We start from the raw sequence: 27,231 nt of genomic DNA, 5'->3' as shown, positions 1-27,231 counted from the left end.
CGTCCATACCTTTGCCCGTCGTCCCTCATCACGAATCATGAAAAAACAAAAAAAAAGGAATGCTTGAAGAATGAAGACATCACCAGTGGTTAATGACAAGACGATCATAGAACTTGAGATTGGACAAGCAAACCAATCAAGTAGTCAAGCAAAGCAATCAGGGATTCAAGATCAAGTGGATCGTGAAGGAGTCGAGTGTTGCAAGCGAATACTTAAGGATTGAAGACCTCTCAAGAGTTAAGATCACAAAGAAGGGGATTCTAGTATGAATTGCTTGACCAAATATTTAGTGTGCATAGTGGTGTAATCTTGATGAACAAATGGTCCATGGAGCTAGGTTATGTTGCAAGGAATCCAACGAAACAAGTTTCGCCTCAAGTAGAGTTCATGTGAAGAGGTTAGTGGTGAAACAGAGAAGATTGCACACAACGGACAATCCAGCCCATGAAGAAAATGCACACACCAAATAGAAGAGTTGGTGTCTAGCAGTGACCGTGTGAGGATCTGCACAAATGAATACACTGAATGGTCCGACCAGTGGGAAATAAAAGCATCGGACAATCAACAAACTAATACAAACTAGGATTGCATGCCACAGTGTGCTTAGCTTTAGGGCTTAATTCTACAACTAAGACCCCTATCTTAGTGTGTTATTTACTAAGGACATGTTTAGCGTGATAGCTCCAAGAACTCGTTAGTATGAATCTTCCTAGTTCTTAGGTTAAGACCACAAGTGGGAGTAATAATTTCAAAAGGTCGATAGGCTAAGATTCGTTGAGATGATTTTTTTAGAGACTCAGTTCACCCTATGAGGGTCATTTGATCCTTACACCCTTGCCATCTCCAAAGGATGTCGCTGTCTTCGAGGTGGAAGATGTGGAGAGAAGAGGGATGGAGATTGTGACACGATGTGATGCCGTACTGGATCAGAGTGTGAACAAAGATGCATGGGGCATATAAATAGAGCGCCACAGATTGATATGTCGAACCTACTCTTGTTTGGACATGGGTCCAGGGAATCCACTATGGCATATGCCACATTGAGGAATTGAGTTGGTCAGGATCCGTTTGAACCTACGTGACGCTAATAACAGCCTAACAAGTTAATGGATTTAAAGTTACATTTAAGGAGTTTAAATCTTAGATTACATCCTAGGACAAGTTTGGGAGAATGAAAATATACTTTGAAGGTTTGGAGATCTCAACGATATCACAGACAAAGTTTGAGGACCACATCTCTATGTACGATTCACGCACCAAAAGCGAGCCAGTGAGCGTGGCCATGTCGCTCGCTATTCTCGGCCATCGCATCGGGCGTGTGGACGGCCAGATCGAGCCCCGGTAACGCGAACAGGACAGGCGGGTGGCCAGCGGCCCCATCGCGAGCAGGGTGCAGGCGCCGCCGGTATCGTGGCCGCGTCGTTCCCGACCATCCCGGTGGCCGTGGCCCAGTCGTGACCGAGCGGCGCCGCTACACCCGGGCCTGTGTGTGTGGCCAACAGGCTCAGCCCCCTTCCCGTCGAGCCACGGCTGGCCCCAGGACCACAAGGGTCCGGCGCAGCAGGCGCCGCCACCGAGTCCGTCCCCGACCGGATCGACGCCGGCATCCGTACCCTGCGTGCCTGCTCTCCTCAGCTGAACGCTCGTGGGTGAGGAAAGGAGAATAGAAGCTTTTCTAGGGTTCCCAATGCAAAATCTCCTGAGTCATATAACCAGTTGTTGACCCTACATCAGAGCACATTGAGAATAAGGAAATGTGCAGGGGCCTAAGTGCAAAGCATTTGTCCTATTAGGTTTTCCTTTTTTCCTTTTATGTTTAAATCAGCTAAAGGTTATAAAATTTATATAAAACCATAGAAGATTCATAAAATACAAAAAACAAGTTCTGTTTTGTTTCTCATGACTAGATCTATGCAATAAATATATAATATCGTGCGCATTAGTGGAGCTTCAAATATTGAGCATTAACGATTCAGTTTCTCCATCTATATCCATTTGACATATTGAAGTATTTTTATCATTTACTTTCAGATATTTGTGCTCTAAATCTCAATTGGCATATGTACAATAATTTTTGAGAAACCAAACCAACCAAAGGTTAATTGCCACCGGTTCAAATCCATGCATATGCATGTACTCTTAAATAATTAACCACGTCTATGAACATTGTTGCCCATTTACAAAAATTCTAAAAAAAAACTTGCAAATTCTATACTTCATATAAAAATTATTTATAAGACTAATAACACAATACATATCAATAACATGGGCACGGTGCAAAGGGCGATGTTGGTCCTGGCTGTGGGCGGCCCGCGGGCGAGCTTTGACACCACGCCACAGCTGGCCCATGGCCGATGGGCCTTGTGTCACCGTGCGGCGGCCGCCAGCGCTACCGGCCATTGCGACGGTGAAGACGTTGCACTGCAGCCTCAAGACCTCCTAGCTAGCGCTGCGGCCGCGGCACGTGTGGTGGCTGCCTCCTAACGCGCAATAGCAGCACAGCCTTGTGCTTCCCGTTGTCTGCTTCTTCCTCCCATTTGTTTTTTTTTTTTGTCTATTTCTTGGCATGAAATCCAGTTTATAGAATGTTCCAGGTAGCTTCTGTACCGGTGAGGTTGCTAGCCTTTCTTGCATTTGGTTGTCTACACTAGGTGTGTTCGACAAAATGTCAGACAAGCGTTATGAAATATGTTGGAGGCATGGATGTTATGTCTCTTAGCTAGTTTCAGTGATAACTAATCATGAACCGTGTTTTATTACATATATAAAGAAAGAGCTAAAAAAAACAGGGGTAAAATGGTCCTTTTGCCTTACACTTAACCTGTTATTATAGCCCTAAACTGACAGCAGTGTCAAATAAGGCACGAAAGATAAAACTGATGTTAAATAAGGAAGATTTCAAGTTCCGGTGTTAAACAGGGAAACATAAGTTTTTTTTTAGTGTCAAATAGGAAATTTTCTTATTTTTAAACTAAGCTATAAATGGAATGCTTTTTCGAGCTGCAGCTCTGCCGAAACGGGTCCCACCTCTCTATTCTGAGTTTCTTTGGACGCGGCTTAGCTCAACTAGCAAGACACCTCTCTACTCTGAGTTTCTTTGGACGCGGCTTAGCTCAACTAGCAAGAAAAACGGGCGGCGCAGTTAGGGGTGTTAAAATCCAGGGTTTAAAGTTTAAGACTGTTATATCGGGTGTCACATGGGGTGTTACATCGAGTGTTCGGATAGTAATAATAAAATAAATTACACAAGTCCTCAGTAATCAACGAGATGAATTATTAATCCTAATTAATTCATCATTACCACATGTTTACTGTAGCACCACATTGTCAAATCATAAACTAATTAGGATTAAAAAATCCGTCTCGCAAATTAGTCTCGATCTGTGCATTTAGTTTCGTAATTAGTCTATATTTAATACTCTATGCTTGCATCCAAATATCCGATGTGACAGATGTTAAAGTTTAGAAGGGGGAAATAAACACAGACTAACTTCTTTGGCGTGAGCCGTGAGTTTTATTTGAACACGACGAGTGAGCGAGTATTTTTGAAGTAACTAATGTTGAACCTAAAGTGCAAGTGCCATACAAGCAGCAGGACTTAAAAGGATCATGCAATGCATCGCATGGGGCGGCTCCAAACAATGGTCGCACCTGAAGTGTTACGGCGAGGTGATTTGGCTAGTCTAACATGGGGCACGGCTGATCACACACGTTGCCCAACATTCCTTCAGCTAAACTGCTAAAGACGTCGCTACCTGATACGAGAACCGCTTGCTTGACTCGTTGGTGGTGTTGTGTTGACATGGCCATTTTCACACAAAGACTGAGCTCTCGTCTCTCTCGTCTCTCTCGCTTTTGTTCTAATAAACGCCTAACATGACAATTGGCGCCGGTACACCTCAATATTCTTTTGCCTAGTTTTGTATTTTGGTCTGTCACGTTCTCACACGTCATTTCGTAAAAAATGCTTGTTAATCTCTGATGGGCGGCCCTTATCTCTGCAGATTAATTAAACAAGTGACGGTTTTATTATATTCCATGGGAGATACTCGTGGCAAGAGTCTTCACAAGCAAATCCCAGCCACCGTGGCCGTCCCTGGCGAACCAGAGTCCACAAGCATTCAGGAAACCGGCTGTTTTTCAACTATTGTCCACCAAGAACAAATGCAGGCCTAGTCTGATGGAAACATCTCCTTCTAGATCTCATTCAGGGCTCGTTCGTTTATTCTGGATTGGTTGCCCTGGAACTATTCCAACCGGAATGGTAGGCTTATTTGTATTAACATGTATTAGCTGGAATAGATACACCCTCAAAACCAGACCAAACGAACGAGGCCTCAAGGGGATTACACATCAGTACATCACATCACAGTTTGAGTATGACTGGGTGAAAGCAACACATATAGATACAAATGACTCACAACGGCAGATGTATAAATAAGCAGCCAGCTAATGATCAGATCGCTCAGCTCTCAAGTGTAGTTTTTTTAGTTCTAATCAAACACTAGGACACTAGGTACAGGTAGTTGGTTGTAGAAGTTAGCGAGTAAACACTTGGTTAAGCTCGACCATGGCTTTGGCAAGAGCGAAGAGGCTTCCGCCACTCCACCTCTCGCTGAACGTCCCCTCCCGTCCCGCCGTCCAGGAACCGTCCTTCCGGCACGCCAACCCTCCGGTGGTGGCCGCGCCGCAGTCCGCGTCGACGCCGCTCGCCCGGTCGAGCCAGTTCCGCCTCGCCGACTTCGACAGGCTCGCCGTCCTGGGCCGCGGGAATGGCGGCACCGTGTACAAGGTGCGCCACCGCGAGACGTGCGCGCTCTACGCGCTCAAGGTCCTGCACCAGGGCGACGCCGCCGAGGCGGACATCTTGGGCCGCACCGCCTCGCCGTTCGTCGTCCGGTGCCACTCCGTCTTGCCGGCCAGCTCCGGCGACGTGGCTCTGCTCCTTGAGCTGGCGGACGGCGGGTCGCTCGACGCGGTCCGGAGCCGGCGCGGGGCGTTCGCGGAGGCGGCGCTCGCGGAGGTGGCGGCGCAGGCGCTCTCCGGGCTGGCCTACCTCCACGCCCACCGCATCGTGCACCTCGACATCAAGCCGGCGAATCTGCTCGCCACCACGGCCGGGGAGATCAAGGTCGCCGACTTCGGCATCGCCAGGGTGATCCCCCGCGCCGGCGACCACTGCACGTCGTACGTGGGCACCGCCGCGTACATGAGCCCGGAGCGCTTCGACCCGGAGGCGCACGGCGGGCACTACGACCCCTGCGCCGCCGACGTGTGGAGCCTCGGGGTCACTGTCCTGGAGCTCCTCATGGGCCGCTACCCCCTGCTCCCCGCAGGGCAGCAACCGAACTGGGCGGCGCTCATGTGCGCCATCTGCTTCGGCGAGCCGCCTGCGCTGCCCGACGGCGCGGCGTCACCGGAGCTCCGGAGCTTCGTCGCTGCGTGCCTGCAGAAAGACTATTGCAGGAGGGCGTCCGTGGCGGAGCTTCTTGCCCACCCGTTCGTCGCCGGGAGGGACGTGCTGGCGTCGAGGTGCGCGCTCCAAGAGATGGTCGCCGAGGCCTAGCTAGTCCCCGGCCGGCGGCGAGGTCGTCGTCGTGAGCGAGGCATCGTCGATCACGCGTCCTAGCAAGCTCGTCCAGCGGCTATCGCGCTATGATCTACCTGGCCTGGTTGCCGGCGCCATGCACATAGACAAGAACATTTTTGTTAGACCTGTGCATGCTACTGTAGACTTAGTTGTAAATTTGTACAAGAATCTGACTAGAGAGCTTAGTTAATAGTTATCATGCTGCACATAGGTGGGATCTGGATTAGATATCACATAGGAATGTCAATGAACAATAAGCGATACTTTACTAACTGTCGCTAACACTGTACAGTGACAACGTGGAGTTTATACATGCTAACATGCTTTTGTCACAATTCATGTGATTTGTGTCTCTCCATTTTATTTCGGACTTCATATGATTTGTGTGTCTCGATTCTATTTCGGACTTAAGATACTCGCCGTGGAGTACATGGATTAGCTTGTGAGCGATCAACAATGAGTGTCACTTGTCCAGTGTTCCTATGCCCTCGGACTCTTGCGATGCTATATCATGGGAAGCAGCTAGCGTTCGGTTTCGGGAGCAGCAAGCGCTCGGACTTGTCGGGACGTAGCTCCTAGCATGTGGTTCCACGTGTCCGATGAAATCGGCTCACAACAGAAAAAACGATTCAAGCGAGCGCGTTTGTCCCTGCGTAATGAAACGGAGCGCGCTTCACTCGCGGCGTCCTGTCCCTGCCGCGCCGACACCCCCACCGGCCACCGCGCCCCGTTCACCTCAGTAGCAGTCTCTGTCGCGCCCCGTTCTTGACGTGCCCCCGATGTCGTGCGCATATATATATATATATATATATATATATATATATATATATATATATATATATATATATATATATATATATATGCAACATCCAAATCTACTTTCGAAATATACAGATACAACACTTCAAATTACAAAAGAAGATAGATGAAACACATAAAATATATGTCTGAAACACTTGAAAATCATTTTAAAACATACGCGACATGTAGAGAAGACACTCGCAATATATGTGTAAAACATATGTAACATCATAAAACATTGGAGACAGACGCTTGTACATACCTCTGAAACACTTGCAATATGTGCAACATCCCGATTTACTTTTGCAACATCCGCAATGCTTGCAACATGTGCTTTCAACACAATGTCACCTTGCTGCTCGGACGAATGGACGCTCGTCGTTACGGAGCTCGACGCCGGCGTGGAGGTCGACAGCAGCGCATGGAGCTCGCCGGTGCAGCAGCGACGCGACCCTCCTGCGATTCTAGCCCAAGCTCACGCCCATGGGCGGCGGCCCTGTTGCTGCTACTCCAGCGCCGCTACTCGCTCGGCCGCAGTCATCCAACGTTGTCTGCTTGCAGGGGATGAGGTGCGGCACAGCCGGCCATGGTTGCGGCGTGGTGGGGGGAAGGGCGCGGCACGAATGGGGACGGGGTGCGGTTGGGGAAGGGGCCGCGGCAGGGCGGGCGGATGAGCAGCCAAGCCACGACGGTGGGGATTTTTTTTTAGAGAGACCGGTCCGTTGCGGATTGGGAACCGCGTCCGCACAAGATGGACGCCCGCGGCTGATCATTTCCGTTCGGTTTTCGAAAAACATCAGCATGTCAGATGATAATTATTTTTTGTTACACCTACTGCCTCTTTGGATGCCGATGAAACAATTTATTCTCCTACAACTAAAAAACAATGTGTGGACATCGTTTTGGTGCGATAATTGGCTTGGTTCGTCCGTCTGCCACCCCATGCGATCGATGCCACCTCCCATACTATCCAACGGGCGAGCGAGAAAAGGAAAGGAGCGAGCAAGAAAAGGAAAGCTTGCGATTTGTCTCCTTGATTGAATATTGCATGTTTGCAAAATAGGAAGTAGAAAATTATTGTGCTATCCATATACACATTGCATGTTTGCATGCACCAGCATACATGGCAACGAGCAAAAGGAAAGAGAATTAACACAGAAGGAAAGAGAATTAACACAAAAGAAAAAAGAGAGACTGCTATCAATCATCTGCTATAAATCCTGTGGCCTCGCCATAGCGCCCACCCTCGCCAGCTTAGCTCGCCCTCGCTTGCACCGGCCTCCGCCCTCGCGCCCTCCCTCGCCCATGCTCTAACTTGTATATTTTGATTAATTGGACATTATCTTTTCACGATTTATTGACGAATATTTAAGCAAGATGCTCATAGATTAACCAAACAAGCTTGACAATTTGCTTCTCAATCTTGTACTTCTACCTATGAAAAAAATAGTTATTCTAGTGTTTCTATAATGTATTAGGGCAGTCACAATGCTATACCTATTAATTTTCATAGACACTACATATAGAAACCATGGTCCTAATTGATAGTTTCTACAGAATAATTTTTTATCCAACCACATGTATTCTCTCTCCATTCTTTACCAATCACATCCCTTCATGCCTTGGTTCTCGTGTAGACATGTCCCACGAATCTTATATGTGTCATGATTTCAGAATTACATGCTACTCCTAGGGTTGGATGATGAGCAGATGGTTTGTTTGTGCCCAAAGTACTTGCACGGAGCAGTGAGGTCCTGGGATCATGCAACGGAGAGGTTGTATAGTTTGGAGAGGATGGTTTAGAAGCAGAGCTTGTTGAAATCGAGCATGGAATGATGCTTACATGGTGTTGAAAACTTTAGATATTTAGAGGTTGGCTGGAATTGGACGGTGCTTGGGAGGTAGTAAAACTGATAGCCATCGCGCCTCAATGAAGAGTTGACGATTGACTTTGTGAAGCAAGTTTAAAAACCTTTGTGTTATAAGGGGGCAAAACTTGAATTTGTGGTTTCTGAGCAGATAATTTCTCCTTGTGAAAGTGTTTCTAACTAATTCAGAGTGGACCAATGAATCTAAGAAAAATTACTTTCTCAGTTCCAACTTATATGACGCTTTGGCTTTTCTAGATACATAACTTTTTTATATGCTTAGATATACATAATTAAAATAATATATCTAGAAAAAACAAAATATCTTATAATTTCAAACTAAGAGAGAAAATTTCAATTATTATTTTACAGTGAATTAGCTTGTACCCAGACACGGTGCATGAAAATGATATATTTTGAAGTTTACCTTGGACATCATCATCTTAAAAAACTAAGAAGAATCAAATGTACAATTATGATAACCTCTAATTTACTTTTATTCGTCGCTTGCAATAATAATACCTATGATTTAACTATTTCTATATATTGCTGATGGTGAATCTTGCCATAGACACCCAAGTGGATACCTTATTCTACAGCATATGTCTGCGTGAAATAGTCCTAAAGCCACACATATTTATAAGGTGAGTATAACATACTTAAGGTATTATAAGAGATTTTTCAAGACACGCAGTATTACCCATGTGACAGGAATTAATATTTATATATATACTCGAACTTGTGTAAGGATGGTATGAAGATGCGGCATAACTTATTCGTGGATTTATTGGCGTACGAAAGAAATAGATATCAGAGATTTCTTTCTACCGATATAAAACATTATCTTAGTCGTATCACGGAAAAGTCTATACAGTAGAGTTTGTGAGCTTGCGACGCCACGCTCCGTGACTGTCACCCTGTTCACTTGTTGGTTTTAGCCAGGCTTATTCAACCAGCCAATAATATTTTCCTCTCACAACAAACCAGCACCAGCCAGCCCAAACCAGCTTAGAAACCAACCAGCGAACACGTCGTGCGTTAATTTCACGAACTTTTCCTTTTAGATTAAATATCACTTTAATGTCGGTATTTAATTTTATAGTACTGTTATCTTATCGTGCGATCATGTATTTTTAGTATAAAAATTTAGCTGTCTGTAGCAACGCACGGGCACACTGCCTTAATGCATATTTGTTAGTTTGGAAGGTTAACTTTCTTTGACATATTACCATTTGTAGGGCCTTGAAGCAGTAGCTATCAAACTCATACAATTTGTTCAAACATACGGTGTATCGTGTGGCTATTTAAATAGACCATTTCGTCCAATACTGTTGATCAGCATGTAGTTTAATTTCAGACAAGCACGACCACTAACGGCTCAGCAAAACTGCTTTAGTTTGTTTTACTTCTTAAGACAATTCAATTTTCAATTTTGGATTTTTTATTATTATTTTTTAACTTGTTGGAGCCATGGACCTTGCGGATGTAATTTGTCTATTGCATATGAACCTTGGTGGATGTAATTTGTAATCCATTTATTTATGCATTATTATGAGTAGGGGTAAAAACGGTACGGATATTTTTCGACCGTATCTGAGACCAAATCTGTTTAGAGGGTTTAGATCTATCTATATCCGAGTCTGGATATTCAATATTGGTAATTATTGGCGCACGAAAGAAATGGATATTGGAGATTTCTTCCAACCAATATAAAACATTATCTTAGCCACATCACGGAAACGATCTATAAAGTAGAGTTGGTGAGCCTGCGACGCCGCACTCTCCGTGACTTGTGTTAATTTCATACACTTTATTTTTTTAGATTAAATGTCACTTTAACATTGATATTTAATTTTTATAGTATTATTATCTTATCGTGCGATCCATATGTTTTTAGTATAAAATGTTTGCTATCCTGTAGCAACGCACGAACACGCTACCTAGTTAAATAATATAAATGCAATTACGTCGAGGATTTTTTCCCCAGTAGCACTAACCTCGTCCATCTTTTTGTTTACCCCAACTTATGTATGGAATGAAAAAAAGAGAGGTTAAAGCAGGTTCGAATAAATGGATTCAAGGTCATGCTTGTCTTTGCTTATCTTGCAGTAGAGGCGAAAAAAAGAATTGAAGAATCCCACCAAAAATGTTATTGTATACGTTTTATACTAAAATTGTAGCTTTAGTTTGTCGTAATTTATGTAAGCATAATATGCGATTTCGGTTTTGAGAATAAAAAAAAACTCGTTAGATAAAATTACAAACCCGACCAAATCTGATCCATCTTGGCACAAAGACAATTAACAATTTACAATTATTTATATAGTCAAAGAAAAAATATTGGTGTGTTATGATACAATGACAAACAATAAATCATAAGTAATAATAATTTACTTTTACAGTTAGTTATACAAGAGTGTTGTCTTAAACTATCTTAAAATTTAGATATTTTAAATATAGGAGAACTGTAATATATATAGTATTTAAGCTGTAAAAATAAAGTAATTACCTGTCCGTCAATCCAAAAGGATCGTGTTGGTGTTGCTGGGCCTATCCTTGCCTTTCCTTAGTGTCAACTAGTGCAGGACGAATTGCCATTGACTGCCTACGTACTTGATTACTTGAACACGATGATCTGCTCGTGTCATGAAGCACTGCGCCTCGCTGTCGGGCAAGCCGAGCCTAACAAACGAATACACTAATCATACTTTTCCCTTGAGACGGAATACACTATAATCATAGTTAACTGCACAGTGTCGCATTACAGACGTGAGACGTGGTTGATGTTCCGGAAGGTTTACGCATCAGCCAATTACGTGGCGTGCATCATCCAATCCAACAATCCATGCCATGTTGATGGATGATAACGTTACTTTATTATATACGCCCTGTAATCCGGCGTCATTGGCATTGCCAAAGGAATTGGACTAGCCGGATTCTATAAGAGAGGTGCCGAAGCACGTTATTCTCTTTCAAAATTATGGGTCTACTTGGTTTGCAACTAAAATTTACTATATCAAAGATTTAGCAAACAGAAGTTAAGTAAAGAAATTCGCCATAGATTTGGCAAGTCAAATGTGAAAGGTTGATAAATTTTAATAACAGATCAAAATAACAGCTAAAATCATGGCTCGTAAATCTTTTGCATGACAATGATATTGTGATGTTAAAAGTGAATTTGATGCGACGACAATCTTAAATATTGCAGCGTTTAAGGATCTTTGAAGCAATTTTGACGGCTAATGGTTACAGAAACAAGTTTCATGTATTTCTTAAATAGATTCTTGCACCTGTTTTGGCTTATGACAAGAAAAATCACGCATCAAACTACAGGCCGTTGCTATATCCTCTGACCTCATGCTGACCTGTTGGGCGTATTTTAACATTTTCCTTTTTTTTTGACCGAAATCTACCCTAGATCCTTGTTTTAACATCTTCCTGCAGTCGAAGTCGATTGATGAATTGTTCTAGGCAAGTTGGCATCATAAAAAAAAAGGAAATTGTCTGCCGGACGTCTATATTGTTGGTCGTTTGCTGACGGACACTTCGTTTTGAGCAATTTGCCAGAACACACTCTGGTTTGTTGAAATTAGGCCACAGGACATCGCGGCCCGGTTTTAGCCGGTTGAGGAGAGAGAAAATTTAGTTTGGGACATCCGGTGCCCCTGAGCCACACTTGGGTCCGCCCCCAACCTGGTCTAGTTGGACCCCATAAGAAAAGAAAACCTCTCTCGCTCCCTGGGCCGAATCCGGCCGGCCCACTCCTCTCCCGCGCTCGCCCGGCGGTCCAGACCCAGCCGCAGTCGACTTGCGCCGCGCCTCCCTCTCTCTGACACGTGGTCCCCACCCATTAGGACAATCTCCCACCTCCAGTCGTCCCTAACCTCCGCCATCACCAGCCCCCGCGCAACCAGGCTGCTCCGCGCGACCGAGCCTGCCGCGAGGACCGCGCCCCTCCCCTTCCCTGCTCCACCTCGTCTGCTCCTCCCCAGTCCACCGTGACACGCTCTCCATGCGGTTCTGTATCACAGCCATCATGGCGGCATATGACCGAGCTCCCCCACCACTCATTCCTCCCCCTCTCTAACCTATTCAAAGGAAGTCCCGGCCCCGTGCAAGCACACCGCCACTGCCACTATCGACGGAATATCATTGGCAATCCTCCGAGAGGTATCCCATGAAGGTAGATTGATCGACAGAGGTGCGCATAATCAAGAACAAGAAGGCAACAGAGACATAAGAGTTAGATAGGTTTGGGCCATCTACACAATGTAATACCCTACTCCTGTGGTCTGTTGGTTTGTATTGGCTATCGTATGATATTGCGTGTCTTCAGATGCCTTAGGCTAAGCCTAAGATCTGTATGGGGATGTCCACTAGGGGACCCCTGTCCCTCCTTATATGCTCTGGAGGGGTAGGATTACAAGGAAAGTATTCTATTTGGTATTACATAACATCTAATAAATCACATCTTCTTGTAGCCTTGCGGTGCACGCCGACCAGTGCCGTGCGCCGCACGCCTTGATCTTGTGGGCTAGGCCACCTCTGATGGTGCGGCCCATGTCCCTTGCCGTGGGTACCTAGGGTTTTACCCTCCACAGCTATTCCCCGAGCGCCTTGTATCCTTTGAGCAGCGCCGTCTTGAACAAGTCCGACCAGTCTGACTTGAAGCCGACCAGTTTAACTGGTGATCCGAGAAGTAGAAGTCGAAACCGACCAGTTTAATTGGTGACCTGGGCGGTGAAAATCAAAGACGACCAATTTAACTGGTGACCTGGGCGGTGAAAGTCAATGCCGACCAGGTTAACTGGTTAGGAGACCTCGGACTTAGCCAAGTAAGACTTGCCAGAAGGATGTAATGGGCTCAAGATAAAATTTGAAAATTCTTCCCCTTAGGATAAGTGTAGCTACTTAGACTCCGTCAATAAAGAGGGTAAATCAAGAAATAAGCACTACATTCACCGCCACGTGAAGTGTAGCCACTTAGTCCCCGAGCTTGCTGAAAGATGAAGAATGAATCTTGTAGCAGGGTCAAAGAAAAGAAGTCTGAAAGCTTGCCGACGTCATCTGACATGCATATATCAAGCCTCTAGACATGTTGCCTAAGAACAGCACCCTGATTCGAACAGCATGGAGCAACTTGATAGCACACCGATAAGACATAGCAAGATTCGACCACCAAGGTAGTCCCCAACTTAGCTGGCGACGCTTGCACGAAGAATCCGAACACCAAAGAGTCCCCAGCATAGCTGACAAGCCCCTAGCGTAGCTGACGATGAAGCCCATGCGATGAACAATCCAAACACCGAAGAGTCCCCAGCTTAGCTGGTGACGCTTGCACAAAGAATCCGAACATCGAGGAGTCCCTAGCGTAGCTGACGATGAAGCGATGAACTATCCAACCAATTGGTTGATGAAGAATCAAGCATCGAGCGACCCAACCAACTTATCGGCAGTGAAGTGAGCGTCGGGTAGAGCTGAACGCCGAATAGTCCGACCAACTGGCCAGTGATGAAGTCCATGAACCTAGCGGTCCAACCAGTTGATCGGCGGAGGAGTTCGAAGACCAGGTGGTGCGACCACCCGAACGATGATCCTGTAATAAATATGTAGAATGAGTAGTACATAATGTAAAAATAAATATATGAACTCCGGAGAAAGATCAGCATTGGTGATGAAATAGCGTATGCAGCTCGCCGATCAGTTAGTGTGAACACTTAGTGTTATTCTGAAGATGTGTTTATATTTAATATAAACCGTCCAACCAGTTTGTGTGTAGCTGAGTCTCCAGCCCTAGCTACCCTGTTAACCATAACGCGGAAGAGTAGGGCCGTGTGCATGTAGGGAGAGTAGGGCGTCGCTAAGTAGGCGCTGCCGACCACCCCTAACGTAGAGGACAGGCGCTCGTGCACATGTAGGGAGAAGCTAGAGACAGAGTCATCTCTAGGAACATCCGAGCATCAACATGACTGTTCGAGGATTTGTCTTAGGCTTAGTTATATGTCATCTTATTTACACCAAAATTTGGAAGGAATCTCACAGAGACTTAAAAGCTCCTAAGATCATGTCATCAAGGAAGCAATTGCATGTAGATCGGAATTAGCTGATTCGAATGCAACACCAGAATCGGCTTTCTTCAGGTAGCGCTGGCAGATAATGACAAAGGCTACGATCGGCGCCAGGACGAAACATGATGGACTCTATAAAAGGAAAAAGATTAGGGTCCAAGTTATCTTAAATTAGGAATGTTTTCTTTTATACCAAAAATTGTAACGAATCATGCTCGAGTAGGATTCATGTTTAGACTTCGGGTATAAATACCAAACATCGGCTATTGTAAAGAACAACAATCAATCCAATATACAAGCCATTTACTTTTTCGGCTCTAGCCACCCCTTAGAAGTAGGAGTAGAGTAGATCTCGATGACTTCTTCAGCAAGTATGGCCGCATCGATCCGGTTGACCTCCACTGCTTGTTGTAAGTATCGTCATGGCTTATACCTCTGCTCGTACGGATGCATCGATCCGATCGACCTCTACTACGACTCTGGTATAAGTTAGTTATCGATTCTTGCCTAGTTCAAGTATGGCTGCATCGATCCGGTCGACCCCCACTGCATAAACTAGATCAAGGTCAAGTTATCGGCTCTACCTTAGAATAGAAGTCTTTGGTAGATTTATTAAGTTATCGATATTGCTTATTGCTTTCATTATTTATCTAAATTATAGCAATATCACTCTGCCCGATTGGGATTGATCTAGATTGGCCTTATATCCTATTTAGCCTGTCGTTTGTTAATATAGAACTGATCTAATATGTACATTAAACGATGAGTTATGTTTTATCAGCTATTTTACATCAATCTTGATCGCGCATAGCGTGCGGTTAAAGCATGTTGCGTCTTGAGTAGATTTAGTGGCTAGCAAAAACCGTTCCATGACCCGTTATCATGGCCTGTGTGATTCTGCCTCACACCCCACTGTTAGCGCCGTAGAGTGAGGATCGTTATTCGGTAGGTCTATTCCGGATAAGGCACGATTTTAATTGTGTGCTATGCCTGGATCGGTTGTTTTAGCCGATATCGAGTGCTTTCATGAGCAGTTCGCATCATGAGACTGTTGAAGTAAAGATAGGTTGAAAGATGTGTTAGCCCCATGATCATATTATTATATTACAGCCTGCATGATTCTGCCTCATGCCCCACTGATATTAGTAATAAGTTAGGGTCGTTGAGTCTATTATTATTTCTACGGTCTACATGATTCTACCTCATGCCCCACTAGTCATAGCGATAGATGAGATCTAACATGTTTATTAGATTTATCTTTATTAAATGGTTAAATGGTGTTGAATTGTTTCTTTATATTAAAGGGGTTCGGTTGCTTGTAATCATTGGCTCAGCATAAAATAATCATTATTGACATCTTATTACCATTGATTAATATCTGCTCAAATAACGATATTTATCTTGAATGATAACCGATTCTTTTTATACAACCCAATGAGCTTTAACCGATTTATTCTCATGAATATGCTGGAATCGACTGTCTAATCAATCTCCTTTCATATCGGCTCTCAGAGCCACACATTTGGGACTGTCTAGCAACACTGGTAAGTTTCGCCCTTAATTACTGATAAGCTTTCTCTCCTTATCAATTACAGGGTCAAATTGACTGGCATGTCTCGGGAGGAGTGCGCAGGATCAACCATCCCTGTGCTGAAGCTAGGCGGATCTACATCTCCATCGAGCAGACCCTTCTGGCTTGCTGCATGTGTCCTCAGCACAGGACAAAAATTCTATGTCGACACACGTTTCTAGCATGCCCGGTGGGACCCCACAATCATTATGGCGGTTCATAATAATAACAACATCCTTATGCTACATTATGAAGATCTACCTGATGGGGATAAGTGTATCATCAGCAAAGCTACAAAAGAGTTTCAGAATAAATGTTTATTATCCTACACCAAAACACGTGATAACATAATTGTTCAGAAATTTCCACTACCAAGAGTTCTGTTACACTGACAGATAGATACAACTGAAGATGAAGACAGGCGTTTTTTTAAGGAAGTTGTAGACAAATCTGTTCGTGATGCCATATCAAGCCATAACAAAGCTTTCGTGGACATATTCCACAACGCTATGAGAGAGGCGATTCATGGATTTCCAGTTGGTCAAGGTGGACTGGCTTATTACAACATTTCATATCCGTTGAACTAAGGGGCTAATCAAGTCAGTACCAGCCATCAAGAAGCAACACTAGCTGGTAATGGTGATGTCTAGATAGTTCAGGGTTCATCTAAACAGGCTCAAGAAACTACTACGAATCAAATACAGTACAATCCTGGACCGTAAGTATAGCATGTACAACAGCTCACGGGGCAAAGTCAGAACCAGGTGATCAATTTTTACACATCAGGCCAAATATCGTCGTCGGCTCAAAAAATAGCACCATCAATTCAAAGAATCTGTAGAGATATAGATCCTTATGTCTACAATCAGAGACTTCAAGCAGCAAGCCAGCAAAGGGCCCAGCAGATTGAGATTCCACAAGGGTATCACTATGGCACAGATTATAACACCTTTCACATGATGCCAAATCTAGGGTACCAAGGCACATGGGATTTCAATCCACAGATGGGTCGGCAGGTGCAAAGAAATCCAAATTCACAAGCTGATGAAAAATTGCTAAGGGTGACCGAGATGATGAAGAATCAGTTCGGTCTGAAGCCAAAGGGGATGGCCTTTTCGTACAAACGCCCATATCCAGAATGGTATTATTTGGTCGCTCTTCCCACAAATTATAGGCTCCTAGAGTTTGCTAAGTTTACTGGCCAAGACAGTACAAGCATGATAGAACATGTTAGTCAGTATCTTACACAATTGGGCAAAGCATCAGCTGAGGATGCCCATCGAGTTTGTTTCTTCTCCTTGTCCTTATCAGAGATAGCCTTCACTTAGTTTTCATCATTGCTAGTCAATTCTATTATTAATTGGGCTGACCTAGAAAAGAAGTTTCATACATATTTTTACACTAGGACTGGAGAAAAGAAGATTACTGATCTGACAACTATAAGACAGAAGACTAATGAATCGGACACTGAATTTCTTTAGAGGTTTTGAGAAACCAGGAACTTGTGCTTCTCCTTAAACTTGGCCGATGATCAACTAGCTGCTTTAGTTGTTCAAGGAATATTGCCAATGTGGAAAGAAAAGTTGTTGGGACAAGAATTTGACAACTTGGGTCAATTGGCTCAACGAGTAGCAGCGCTTAATAGCCAATTCTAGAGTATGCGCAGAGATACCCAGTTTCAGAAGAGTACCATAGTAGCCGAAGCTTATGATCCATACTCAGTCAATGACGACTATGAAGATGAAGAAGAAGAGGTTGCTGTAGTTGAATGGAATTAGGGCAAGAAGACAATAATGGTGCCAAATCCTTGGGGAAAAGGAGTTGAGAAGAGCTATGACTTTGATGTCACCAAATTAGACAAGCTCTTCGATTTCTTACTTGACAAAGGGCAGATCAAGTTGCCCGATGGTCATGTCGTATTGCCCCCTGATCAATTAAAGAATAAGAAGTTCTGCAAATTCCATAATGCTACTTCTCATTCCACCAACGAATGCAGAATTTTTCGACAGCATATACAGAGGGCTATTCAGCAGGGGAGGCTCAAATTTGATGCGCCTCGAAAAATAAAAGTTGACGATAATCCTTTCCTAGGAGATCTAAACATGATTGATGCTGGGCTATTCAAAGGAAAAACTAAGGTCCTAACATCAACCAAATAAAAAGAAGCTGGAACAGTCGATCCCAAGATGTAAATATTGGCTGACGAGTATAGAGAGATTAGAAGATGTCATGCAGAGCAAAAGAGCCAATACAAGCTAGGGGAGATGTCAAAAGCAGAGACAACAAAGCCACGGGTTACATCTCAGATTCTATTGAATAAGTGGTAGTGGCAGAAAGAAAAGGATTATCAGGGTTGGTTAAAGGATCAAGCGTACCAGCATCAACTGAAAGAAGAGAGGTATGAAAGGAAACAAGCCAAATTACATTGGAATTGTCCTTTCTTCAGACATTGCTGGAATGAAGGTTTGAAGTTGCCTACCAGACATGATTATCCAGAATATAGAAATCAATATCGGGAGCATATGCAGTCTTAAACCAACCGCTGGTCTATCCATGCTCAAGATGCATATCATCATAATAACATGGATTGGTGCTTAAAAAATAAAAGTGTTCATGATCGGCTTAGAAAGAGAGTTGTTGACCAAGACTGGGCTGATCATGAAGAGAAAGACAATGAAAAAAATATATTTGGCAGGAGAGCCAATGGTGTCTAGGAGGTTTAACAAGAAGCCAAAAGAGAAGGGTGCAGTGCCTAAGGAATAAAGGGATGGAACAGGCTCAGGCATCCGGTAAACCTCAAGTATGGCGTACCAAGCAGATAGCCGATAGAAAGCAACCATTGGCTAATATCCAAATGGCTTTTCTGTTGTCATTAGAATTTAGAGTTCCGACAGATCAAGTAGTTTATTCGGATTTTAATGAATCGGAGTATGAGGAGATAGTTGCCAAGTTAACGGTTATACAGCAAGCAACATTTGACAAACCAGTCAAACATCGACACTTAAAAGCTTTATATATGGAAGGTCTTGTTGATAGGAAGCCAATGAACAAGATGTTGGTGGACGGAGGTGCTTCTATCAATCTTATGCCTTACACTACTTTTCATAAACTTGGCAAAGGACCAGAAGATCTAATGGAGACTGACATGATGCTTAAAGACTTCGAAGGTAATATGGCTAAGACCCAGGGGGCAATAAATGTCGAACTAACAATCGGAAGCAAGACTCTGCTCACAACATTCTTCGTCATCGATGGAAAAGGGTCATACAGTTTGCTCCTCGGTCGTGATTGGATTCATGTGAACTACTGTATACCATCGATTATGCATCAATGTTTGATTCAATGGCATGGAGATGATGTCGAGCTGGTTCGTGCTGATGAGTTCGTAAGCATCACAATAGCCGATCCAGTCTTTTAGGAACTAGGAGACTTCGAATGTTTTTCTGACAAGTCATAAGAAGAAGGCTTCATTAAGATCAACAATGAAAGCCAACAGCCGATGCAAGCGATCAGCTCTGAGAGTTTGTTTTAGTAGAAAAGTCATGGCTTCACGTCGGCCATTGGATTAAAGGAAAAATAAGCATTGAGTCTTGGAGATGGATTTAGGCCGATGTATGTGAATGCTGAGTCAAAGTGTAAGCGCGATTCAGAGTTAATGGATTTCTTAAAGAAGTTATGTTTAGCTTAATCAGACGCTTGGCCTAGGTTGATTAATCATTTGACCTTTGATATGAAAAGTTTTGCAGGGTGTTATCCTAACATTTGATTAACACTTGATAGCCGATTCGCTCTCGGCTCTAATAGTCGGTACCAGGAGGATATCGCCTCTAGTTCAAAAAAATGAAAATCTTCAAAGACAATGAAAGCCGATATGATATGTATCGCCTATAGAGCAAAAACAAAAAGCAAAAACAATCATACACAAGGGCATTGCACTGAGGCACATTCATGAAAGAGAAGTCTTTATTCATTGGTTCCCCTAAGTACAATCTAGTCGAAGACTTTGTTCACCACATCCTGAGCGGGTGTGATGTCCATGATGGCCTCCACCGCTGTGGTGAAATCTTCTATCAAATCTTCATGTCCCTTAGGGCCATCGCCAATCGGGAAGCCAACCTCCATGGCATGGAGATCATGCCCAGTTTGGACCTATGCTACAGTTAGCACCACCAACGCGCCGTGACGAATGCCGTGAAGGGCAATCTCCTAGACACGGGCCAAGATGTCTTAGAGACGAGCGTCAATGAGGGAACCCCTAGCATTGACGGCGTCCGCGGCCACGTTTGCTGCCAATTGGAGAGACTCCAATTGCACCATTTGAGCTGGTGATCGTAGAAGAATATCAAGACAAAGGCAATGGAAACTAGAATAGAAACGTTCATGAAACCCATCTTACCTGCTACCGTGGTATCAGACTCAGCTAGCCACGCTCGAACGGCACTGGCCTCCTCCTCAGCTGCATTAAGGAACGCTTGCAAGACCCCTAGATGAATCTCAAGATGGCTATTATTCCGAATCACCTTGGAATAGCAGTCCTCGGCCGCCCTCCATTCCCAAAAGGAGCACCAGGCATCATCACCGTCATATGAGTTGGAAGAACCCGATGATAAAGCCAGCACAGAAGATGCAGCATCAGTGGATTTGCCGGTCGTAGGGAAAGGATGATGGCTGTCATTCACAACGAACCTATAGGTGAGTCAGAACAAGTCACCATCATGAACAGAGGTTGGCAATCTCACCTCATACGTCAGAGACGCTGGTTCATCGGCATGTCTTCTGCCGGAATCTCCTCTGCCACGCGCTTACCTCGATTATCTTCGCCGACCATGAGGAATGATTGGATCTATGGACGAAAGAAAGAAAACTGTTGCAGGGTTTTGGTAGGTAGAAGAGAGTGAAGGAACAGTTGCGAATAGAGATGTGTTTGAGGCCGAAGCCCTCGGCTAATATTTGAAGACATGAAGCAAAGAGGAGGATGCCTCGGGACGCGCAAAAGGCAACCGCAATTAATAGAAGGCGAAACGCCACTTCACCAATGTTGAAGAGAATGCGGCGCCAGATGACTAAGGATGGAAGATCAAAGGGCTCTCTTAATAAAGGTCGTGTTTTTAGACCTAGATAGAATTAAAACCAAGAGTTTGGAATCGGCTATTTTCAAAATCGGTTCTTCAGCCGGAACAAAGGACCTGATCTTCAAAAATGGAAAAGGGAGACAAAACTATGGAGAAGGCTGGGAATAGATTACCCTTGATGACCAAGAGTAAAGGAGTTGATCGCCTTATGAACTTGTGCATAGACATGATGCAGTCTTTCCTTAGGAAGTTCAAACTGGATCAAGGTGTGTTATGTTGCAGAGTGATTTATTAGTCGAAGTCTATCAGAATCTTGTGATGAATAACTTAAAAGACTTGAGTTAACTTTGGCTACATGCTCATGAAAAACATTGAAGCCAATAAACCAAGGGTTGTAAAATATAAAAGGTTGCGATTAAGCAATTCCCTAAAGGAGACTTGGTCTTGAAAGTGAAATTGTCGATCGGGTCAAAAGGCAGTAAATCCAGCAAATGGTCACCTAACTAGGGAGAAACCTTATCGGATCAAACATTGTGCTCCTAGTAATATTTACATTTTTGGAAACACTGAGAGGAGAAGACAAATTCGGTAGAGCAATCGAATGAGGAATATTTAAAGGAATATTACCCTAACGTTTGGAGTAATACTTGACAGCCAATTTGCTCAGTTGTTAGTTCTAATAATCGATACCAGAAAGGTATCGCTTCTAGTGCGAAGATAAATCTTGAAGGGTAAAAGCCAATATGATACATGTCGCTCGCAGGAGTGAGGCAAACACAGACAAAGTGGTGCATGAAGTAAAAGAAAAATCATTGGAGATGATGGAATTGTTTGCTTGATGTCACTTATTACAAGCTATAGACCAAAAAACACTTGTTCACTATATCATCGGCCTAGGAGGTCAAGACTACAGAGTTGGCGGCGTCAGAGAAATCCTCGACCAGGCGCTCATAATCTCTAGGGTATCCAGTGGCTAGAGCTCCACGGGGAAGAAGCCAAAGATCGTGGCCGGAGTGAACTTGTGCAGCAGCCAGCGCCATGACGAACACCATGAAGTGCAACTTCTCTGACGCGGTTTGGGATGTCATACTAGCGAACTACTAAAATGACACCCTTGGCATTGACGAATCTCGCCGCATGGTCCGTAGCTAAATGGAGGCTTTCCAGCTGAGCTGATAGATCTAAATGATTTAAGGAAGAGGTGATCAGGGTATTGGAGGCAAAAGTTAAGAAGAAATAGAAAATTATGGTAAATGCCTTACCAGTGATTCTGGCTTTAGCCTTGGCTAGCCTCTCCTGCACCAGGTTACCCTTAGGGGGTGATCGGCCCTGAACTATGGCCAGAGCCAACTCCGTAATAGCGAGGCAGTCGACAAGTTTCTTGCCGGTCCAGTCAATGGAAGTGATCAAGTCATCGCTATCTCTTAGCCTCCTCAGATAGTGGGGAAGCTGGCGATAGATTGGTGCTGAGGATGACCCCAAAGGCTGAGTAGAGTCAGCCCTCTGCTCTAAAATGATAGGAGCATCATGAGGTGCACCCTCTTGATGATGGATGCGCTGGCGTGATGATGTAGATCCATCAAGAGCCTCCTCAGCAGATCTATTGTTGTTCTCCATGATCTCAAGCCTACGAAAAAAGCAAAAACTATACTAAGGATGCAGGTGATTTTTTGATCCAGAGCCATGGCCTGTATATATAGCACAGGAAGGCAAGAAGATAGACTTCGCCGGGGTTGTAAAACTAAAATCAGGAATGGAAATGGATCGACACTCTGGAAATTTAGGGGACAGATAATGAAGAAATAACAAATTCAGACTTATTACTTCCTCAAATTACAAAATATCGTGGGGCGGATATGAAGAATTTACATTGACCAGAGACCGACCTACCAAGACTTCTTTAGATTGAAGGGAGTTCGGATCCCCACAAGGTTGAAGGTCATCGTGAACCGAGTCACATTGGCCCATTGATAGAATTGTGCTAGGAAAAGGGGAAAGGCCACCCAACAGATGCCCAGCTGATTCTCGATGGCTAGGAAACTGTGGGAAAGAAGCCTATAGCTTTCCCGGTGGGCATTTGGTGGAATAATCAAGGGGAAGGTGTCTACACATTTTAGCCCTTGCAAACATTAGAACAACTCTACAAGCATGGTGAGAAGACATAGGTGATATCACAAGACTTCTTCTAGCTGTAGTAGCTGATCCTCTTGCTCGACAAGATGCTAGAATGAGCGACACAATCACCCTATGCACAAGGATTCTTTTAACCACTCAAGATCTTCATAGTAAAAGAATGGACCATGGAGGGTCCAGCGGAGCTAGAAACACTCGAGGGAGCAGATGGAAGAAAAACATGGTTGGATTGTTGAGTTGCTCTCACCAGGGTTGGATAAACATTTTATAGCCAGCCCGGAAAGATGAATCCAAGTGCCCGTGAAGCAGTGACGCTCTTGTAAAAGTTTTGAGGCATAGGCTCATGAGCTGCGGATGGCGACAAACAGTAGACCCCAGATCAAGTTTCTCTGCCCATGACTGCAGACGAATCAGGGATACAGACATGATAATTTTAGAATAAAATTACTTTTATCCCAAAATTGGGGGGTATGTGTTTACACAAAAATTTGGAAGGAGTCTCGCAGAGACTTAAAAGCTCCTAAGATCATGTTATCAAGGAAGCAATTGCATGCAGATCAGAATTAGCTGATTCGAATGCAGCACCAGAATCGACTTTCTTTAGGCAGCGTTGGCAGATAATGACAAAGGCTACAATCGGCGCCAGGACGAAACACGATGGACTCTACAAAAGGGAAAAGATTAGGGTCCAAGTTATCTTAAATTAGAAATGTTTTCTTTTATGCCAGAAAATTATAACGAATCATGCTCGAGTAGGATTCATGTTTAGACTCCGGGTATAAATACCAAACCCCGGCTATTGTAAAGAACAACAATCAATCTAATATACAAGTCATTTAGTTTTTCGGCTCCGACCTCTCCTTAGGAGTAGGAGTAGAGTAGATCTCAGCGAGTTCTTCAGCAAGTACGACTGCATCGATCCGGTCGTCCTCGACTGCTTGTTGTAAGTACTGTCATGGCTTATACCTCTGTTCGTACGGCTGCATCGATCTGGTCGACCTCCACTTCGACTCTGGTATAAGTTAGTTATCGATTCTTTCCTAGTTCAAGTATGGATGCATCGATCCAGTCGACCCCCACTGCATGAACTAGATCAAGGTCAAGTTATCAGCTCTACCTTAGAATGTCAGTCTTTGGTAGATTCATTAAGTTACCGATATTGCTCATTGCTTTCATCATTTATCTAAATTACAGCAATATCACTTTGTCCGATTGAGATTGATCTAGATCGGCCTTATATCCTATTTAGCCCATCGTTTGTTAATCTAGAACTGATCTAATTTGTACATTAAACGATGAGTTACGTTTTATCGGCTGTTTTACATCAATCTTGATCGTGCATAGCGTGCGATTAAAGCATGTTGCGTCTTGAGTAGATTTATTGGCTAGCAAAAACTGTTCCATGGCCCATTATCATGGCCTGTATGATTCTGTCTCACACCCCACTATTAGCACCGTGGAGTGGGGATCGTTATTCGGTAGGTCTATTCCGGATAAGGCATGATTTTAACTGTGCGCTATGCCTGAATCGGCTGTTTTAGCCGATATCGAGTGCTTTCACGAGCAATTCATATCATGAGACCATTGAAGTAAAGATAGGTTGAAAGATGTGTTAGCCCTATGATCTTATTATTGTATTACGACCGGCATGATTCTGTCTCATGCCCCACTAATATTAGTAATGAGTTAGGGTCATTGAGTCTATTGTTATTTCTACGGTCTGCATAATTCTGCCTCATACCCCACTAATATTAGTAATAAGTTAGGGTCATTGAGTCTATTGTTATTTCTACGGCCTGCATGATTCTGCCTCATGCCCCACTAGTCATAGCGATAGATGAGATCTAACATGTTTATTAGATTTATCTTTATTAAACGGTTAAATAGTGTTGAATTATTTCTTTATATAAAAGGGGTTCAGTTGCTTGTAATTGTTGGCTCAGTACAAACCAATCATTGTTGACATCTTATTGTTATTGATTAATATCTGCTCAAATAACGATATTTATCTTGAATGATAACCGATTCTTCTTATATAACCCAATGAGTTTTAACCGATTTATTCTCATGAATATGATAGAATTGACTGTCTAGTCGATCTCCTTTCATATCGGCTCTTAGAGCCACACATTCGGGACTATCTGGCAACACCGGCAAGGTCCACCCTTAATTGTTGATAAGCTTTCTCTCCTTATCAATTACCGGGTCAAATTGACTGGCATGTCTTGGGAGGAGTGCGCAAGATCGACCATCCCTGCGCTGAAGCTAGGCAGATCTATAGCTCCATCGAGCAGACCCTTTCGGCTTGCTGCGTGTGTCCTCGGCACAGGACGAAAATTCTATGTCGACACATCTTTAATATGGTATACATGAAAGAAAATTGTTTGGAGAACAAACATGGAGAAAATAGCTCGGAGAAACATCATGGAGATATATGAAATATTTAGAAAAATTATAAAGCATGACTTAGCTTTAGACAGAACGCCTGGTCCATGGTGTATGGTGTTATCTAGTCGGTGTTGATGAAATTGCTCGGCCCCCGAGCTTTCTGTCCTGTCATCCTGGCGGTGGTCGTAGTAGTCATAGGGTTGTTCTTTACGGCGATCATTATTGCTACACGGCAGGCGGTCGGAGCGAGTAGTCCAAACGACATCGTCCTTATGATGCTAGTCGGCGATCGGGTCGGCGAGAGGATAGATGTCTCTAATCTGGTTGGAGAATTTGTCCCTTAGGGCATCCTGATGGATGGTGGCTATATCCCCTGGAGTTTGCCGATTGGCTTCCGATAGATCAGAACCGGAAGGTGGTCGGCGCCGAACCAGAGTGGTCAGAGCCGATTCTGTGAGGGAGAGGCAGTCGACGAGCTTCTGGCTGACCTGATCGATGGATGCGATCAGATCGTCATTGCCGACCTGCTTCCTCGAGTTGCGAGGCAGCCGACGGCGAGTTGTTGGTGAAGACAACCTCAGAGGTGGTTCCGAAATCGGATCCGCTATTGCAGGTGTTGGTGTGGTCGGCGCAGAATTGATCTGCACTGGCTTGAAGATCTCTCTGTCTCTGTCGGCATTGATGACCCAAGAGATCGATCCGACCATAAAGATCTGGTCGGGCTCTGGAAAGGATGAAGAGCTTGAAAAGTGCACCATCTTGTTCGTCATAGAAATAGCACATACACCCCTATCTGGCGCGCCAACTATCGACAGAATATCATCGACAGTCCTCCAAGGGTTATCTCATGAAGGTAGATTGATCAACAGAGGTGTGCATAATCAAGAACAAGAAGGCAACAGAGACACAAGAGTTAGATAGGTTCAAAATGTCTACACGACGTAATACTCTACTCCTGTGGTCTGTTGGTTTGTATTGGCTATCGTATGATATTGTGTGTCTTCAGATGCCTTAGGCTAAGCCTAGGATCCGTATGGGGATATCCACTAGGGGACCCCTATCCCTCCTTATATGCTATGGAGGGGTAGGGTTACAAGAAAAGTATTCTATTTAGTATTATACAACATCTAATAAATCACATCTTCTTATAGCCTTGCGGTGTATGTTGAACCAGTGCCGTACGTCGCACGCCTTGATCTTGTGGGCTGAGCCACCTTTGATGGTGCGGCTCATGTCCCTTATCGTGGGTACCTGGGGTTATACCCCCACAGCCCCATTGCTTCCCTCTACCTCTCCCATCCCGCAGCGCCTCCCACCGCCGCCGCCATTGGCGAGCGCAGATCTGAGCTCTCGCTCTCCCACTGTAGGCCCACGCTCGCCTCGCTGTTGTTGCTCTCGACCTCGCAAAAGAACACCGCACCCGCTGCGACCCACTTCGACGCTATCCGTGGCCTTTGTGGGGTGCTACGAGCTAGCCGAAGCACGTCACTGCCATCCATCCGCCTCTCCGTGACACCTCCCCTCTCGGTGCCACTCCCGTCGATGAGATACCCTCCATCGGCTTCGTAGTGAGCTCCTGAGTCCAACGTACTTGATATCATCGTCTCTCATGCTCCGTAGCCCAAGATCGGGTTGCGCTGGTGAGGGTTCGCCGCCGATGACCATGGCGCCGCCGCGCTCTTCTCTCCCTCTAGCATACCCCTTCACTCTGGGCATGGTCCATGGAGCTCGCGTGCATAGG

The 27,231-nt window shown here is 44.4% G+C and overlaps 1 protein-coding gene across 1 annotated transcript; it reads left to right on the top strand.

Annotated features, from left to right (window-relative positions):
* The first annotated feature begins 4,570 nt into the window (after positions 1-4,570).
* Positions 4,571-5,566, top strand: LOC136538191 (mitogen-activated protein kinase kinase 9-like). Its single transcript, XM_066530174.1, has one exon. The coding sequence runs from the start codon at positions 4,571-4,573 to the stop codon at positions 5,564-5,566; it is 996 nt and encodes a 331-aa protein (XP_066386271.1).
* Positions 5,567-27,231: the final 21,665 nt, after the last annotated feature.

The sequence above is a fragment of the Miscanthus floridulus genome, chromosome 2, assembly GCF_019320115.1.
Source record: "Miscanthus floridulus cultivar M001 chromosome 2, ASM1932011v1, whole genome shotgun sequence".
NCBI lineage: Eukaryota > Viridiplantae > Streptophyta > Magnoliopsida > Poales > Poaceae > Miscanthus > Miscanthus floridulus.
Note: the sequence above shows the minus strand (reverse complement) of the source record. Positions and strands in the feature narration are given on the sequence as shown.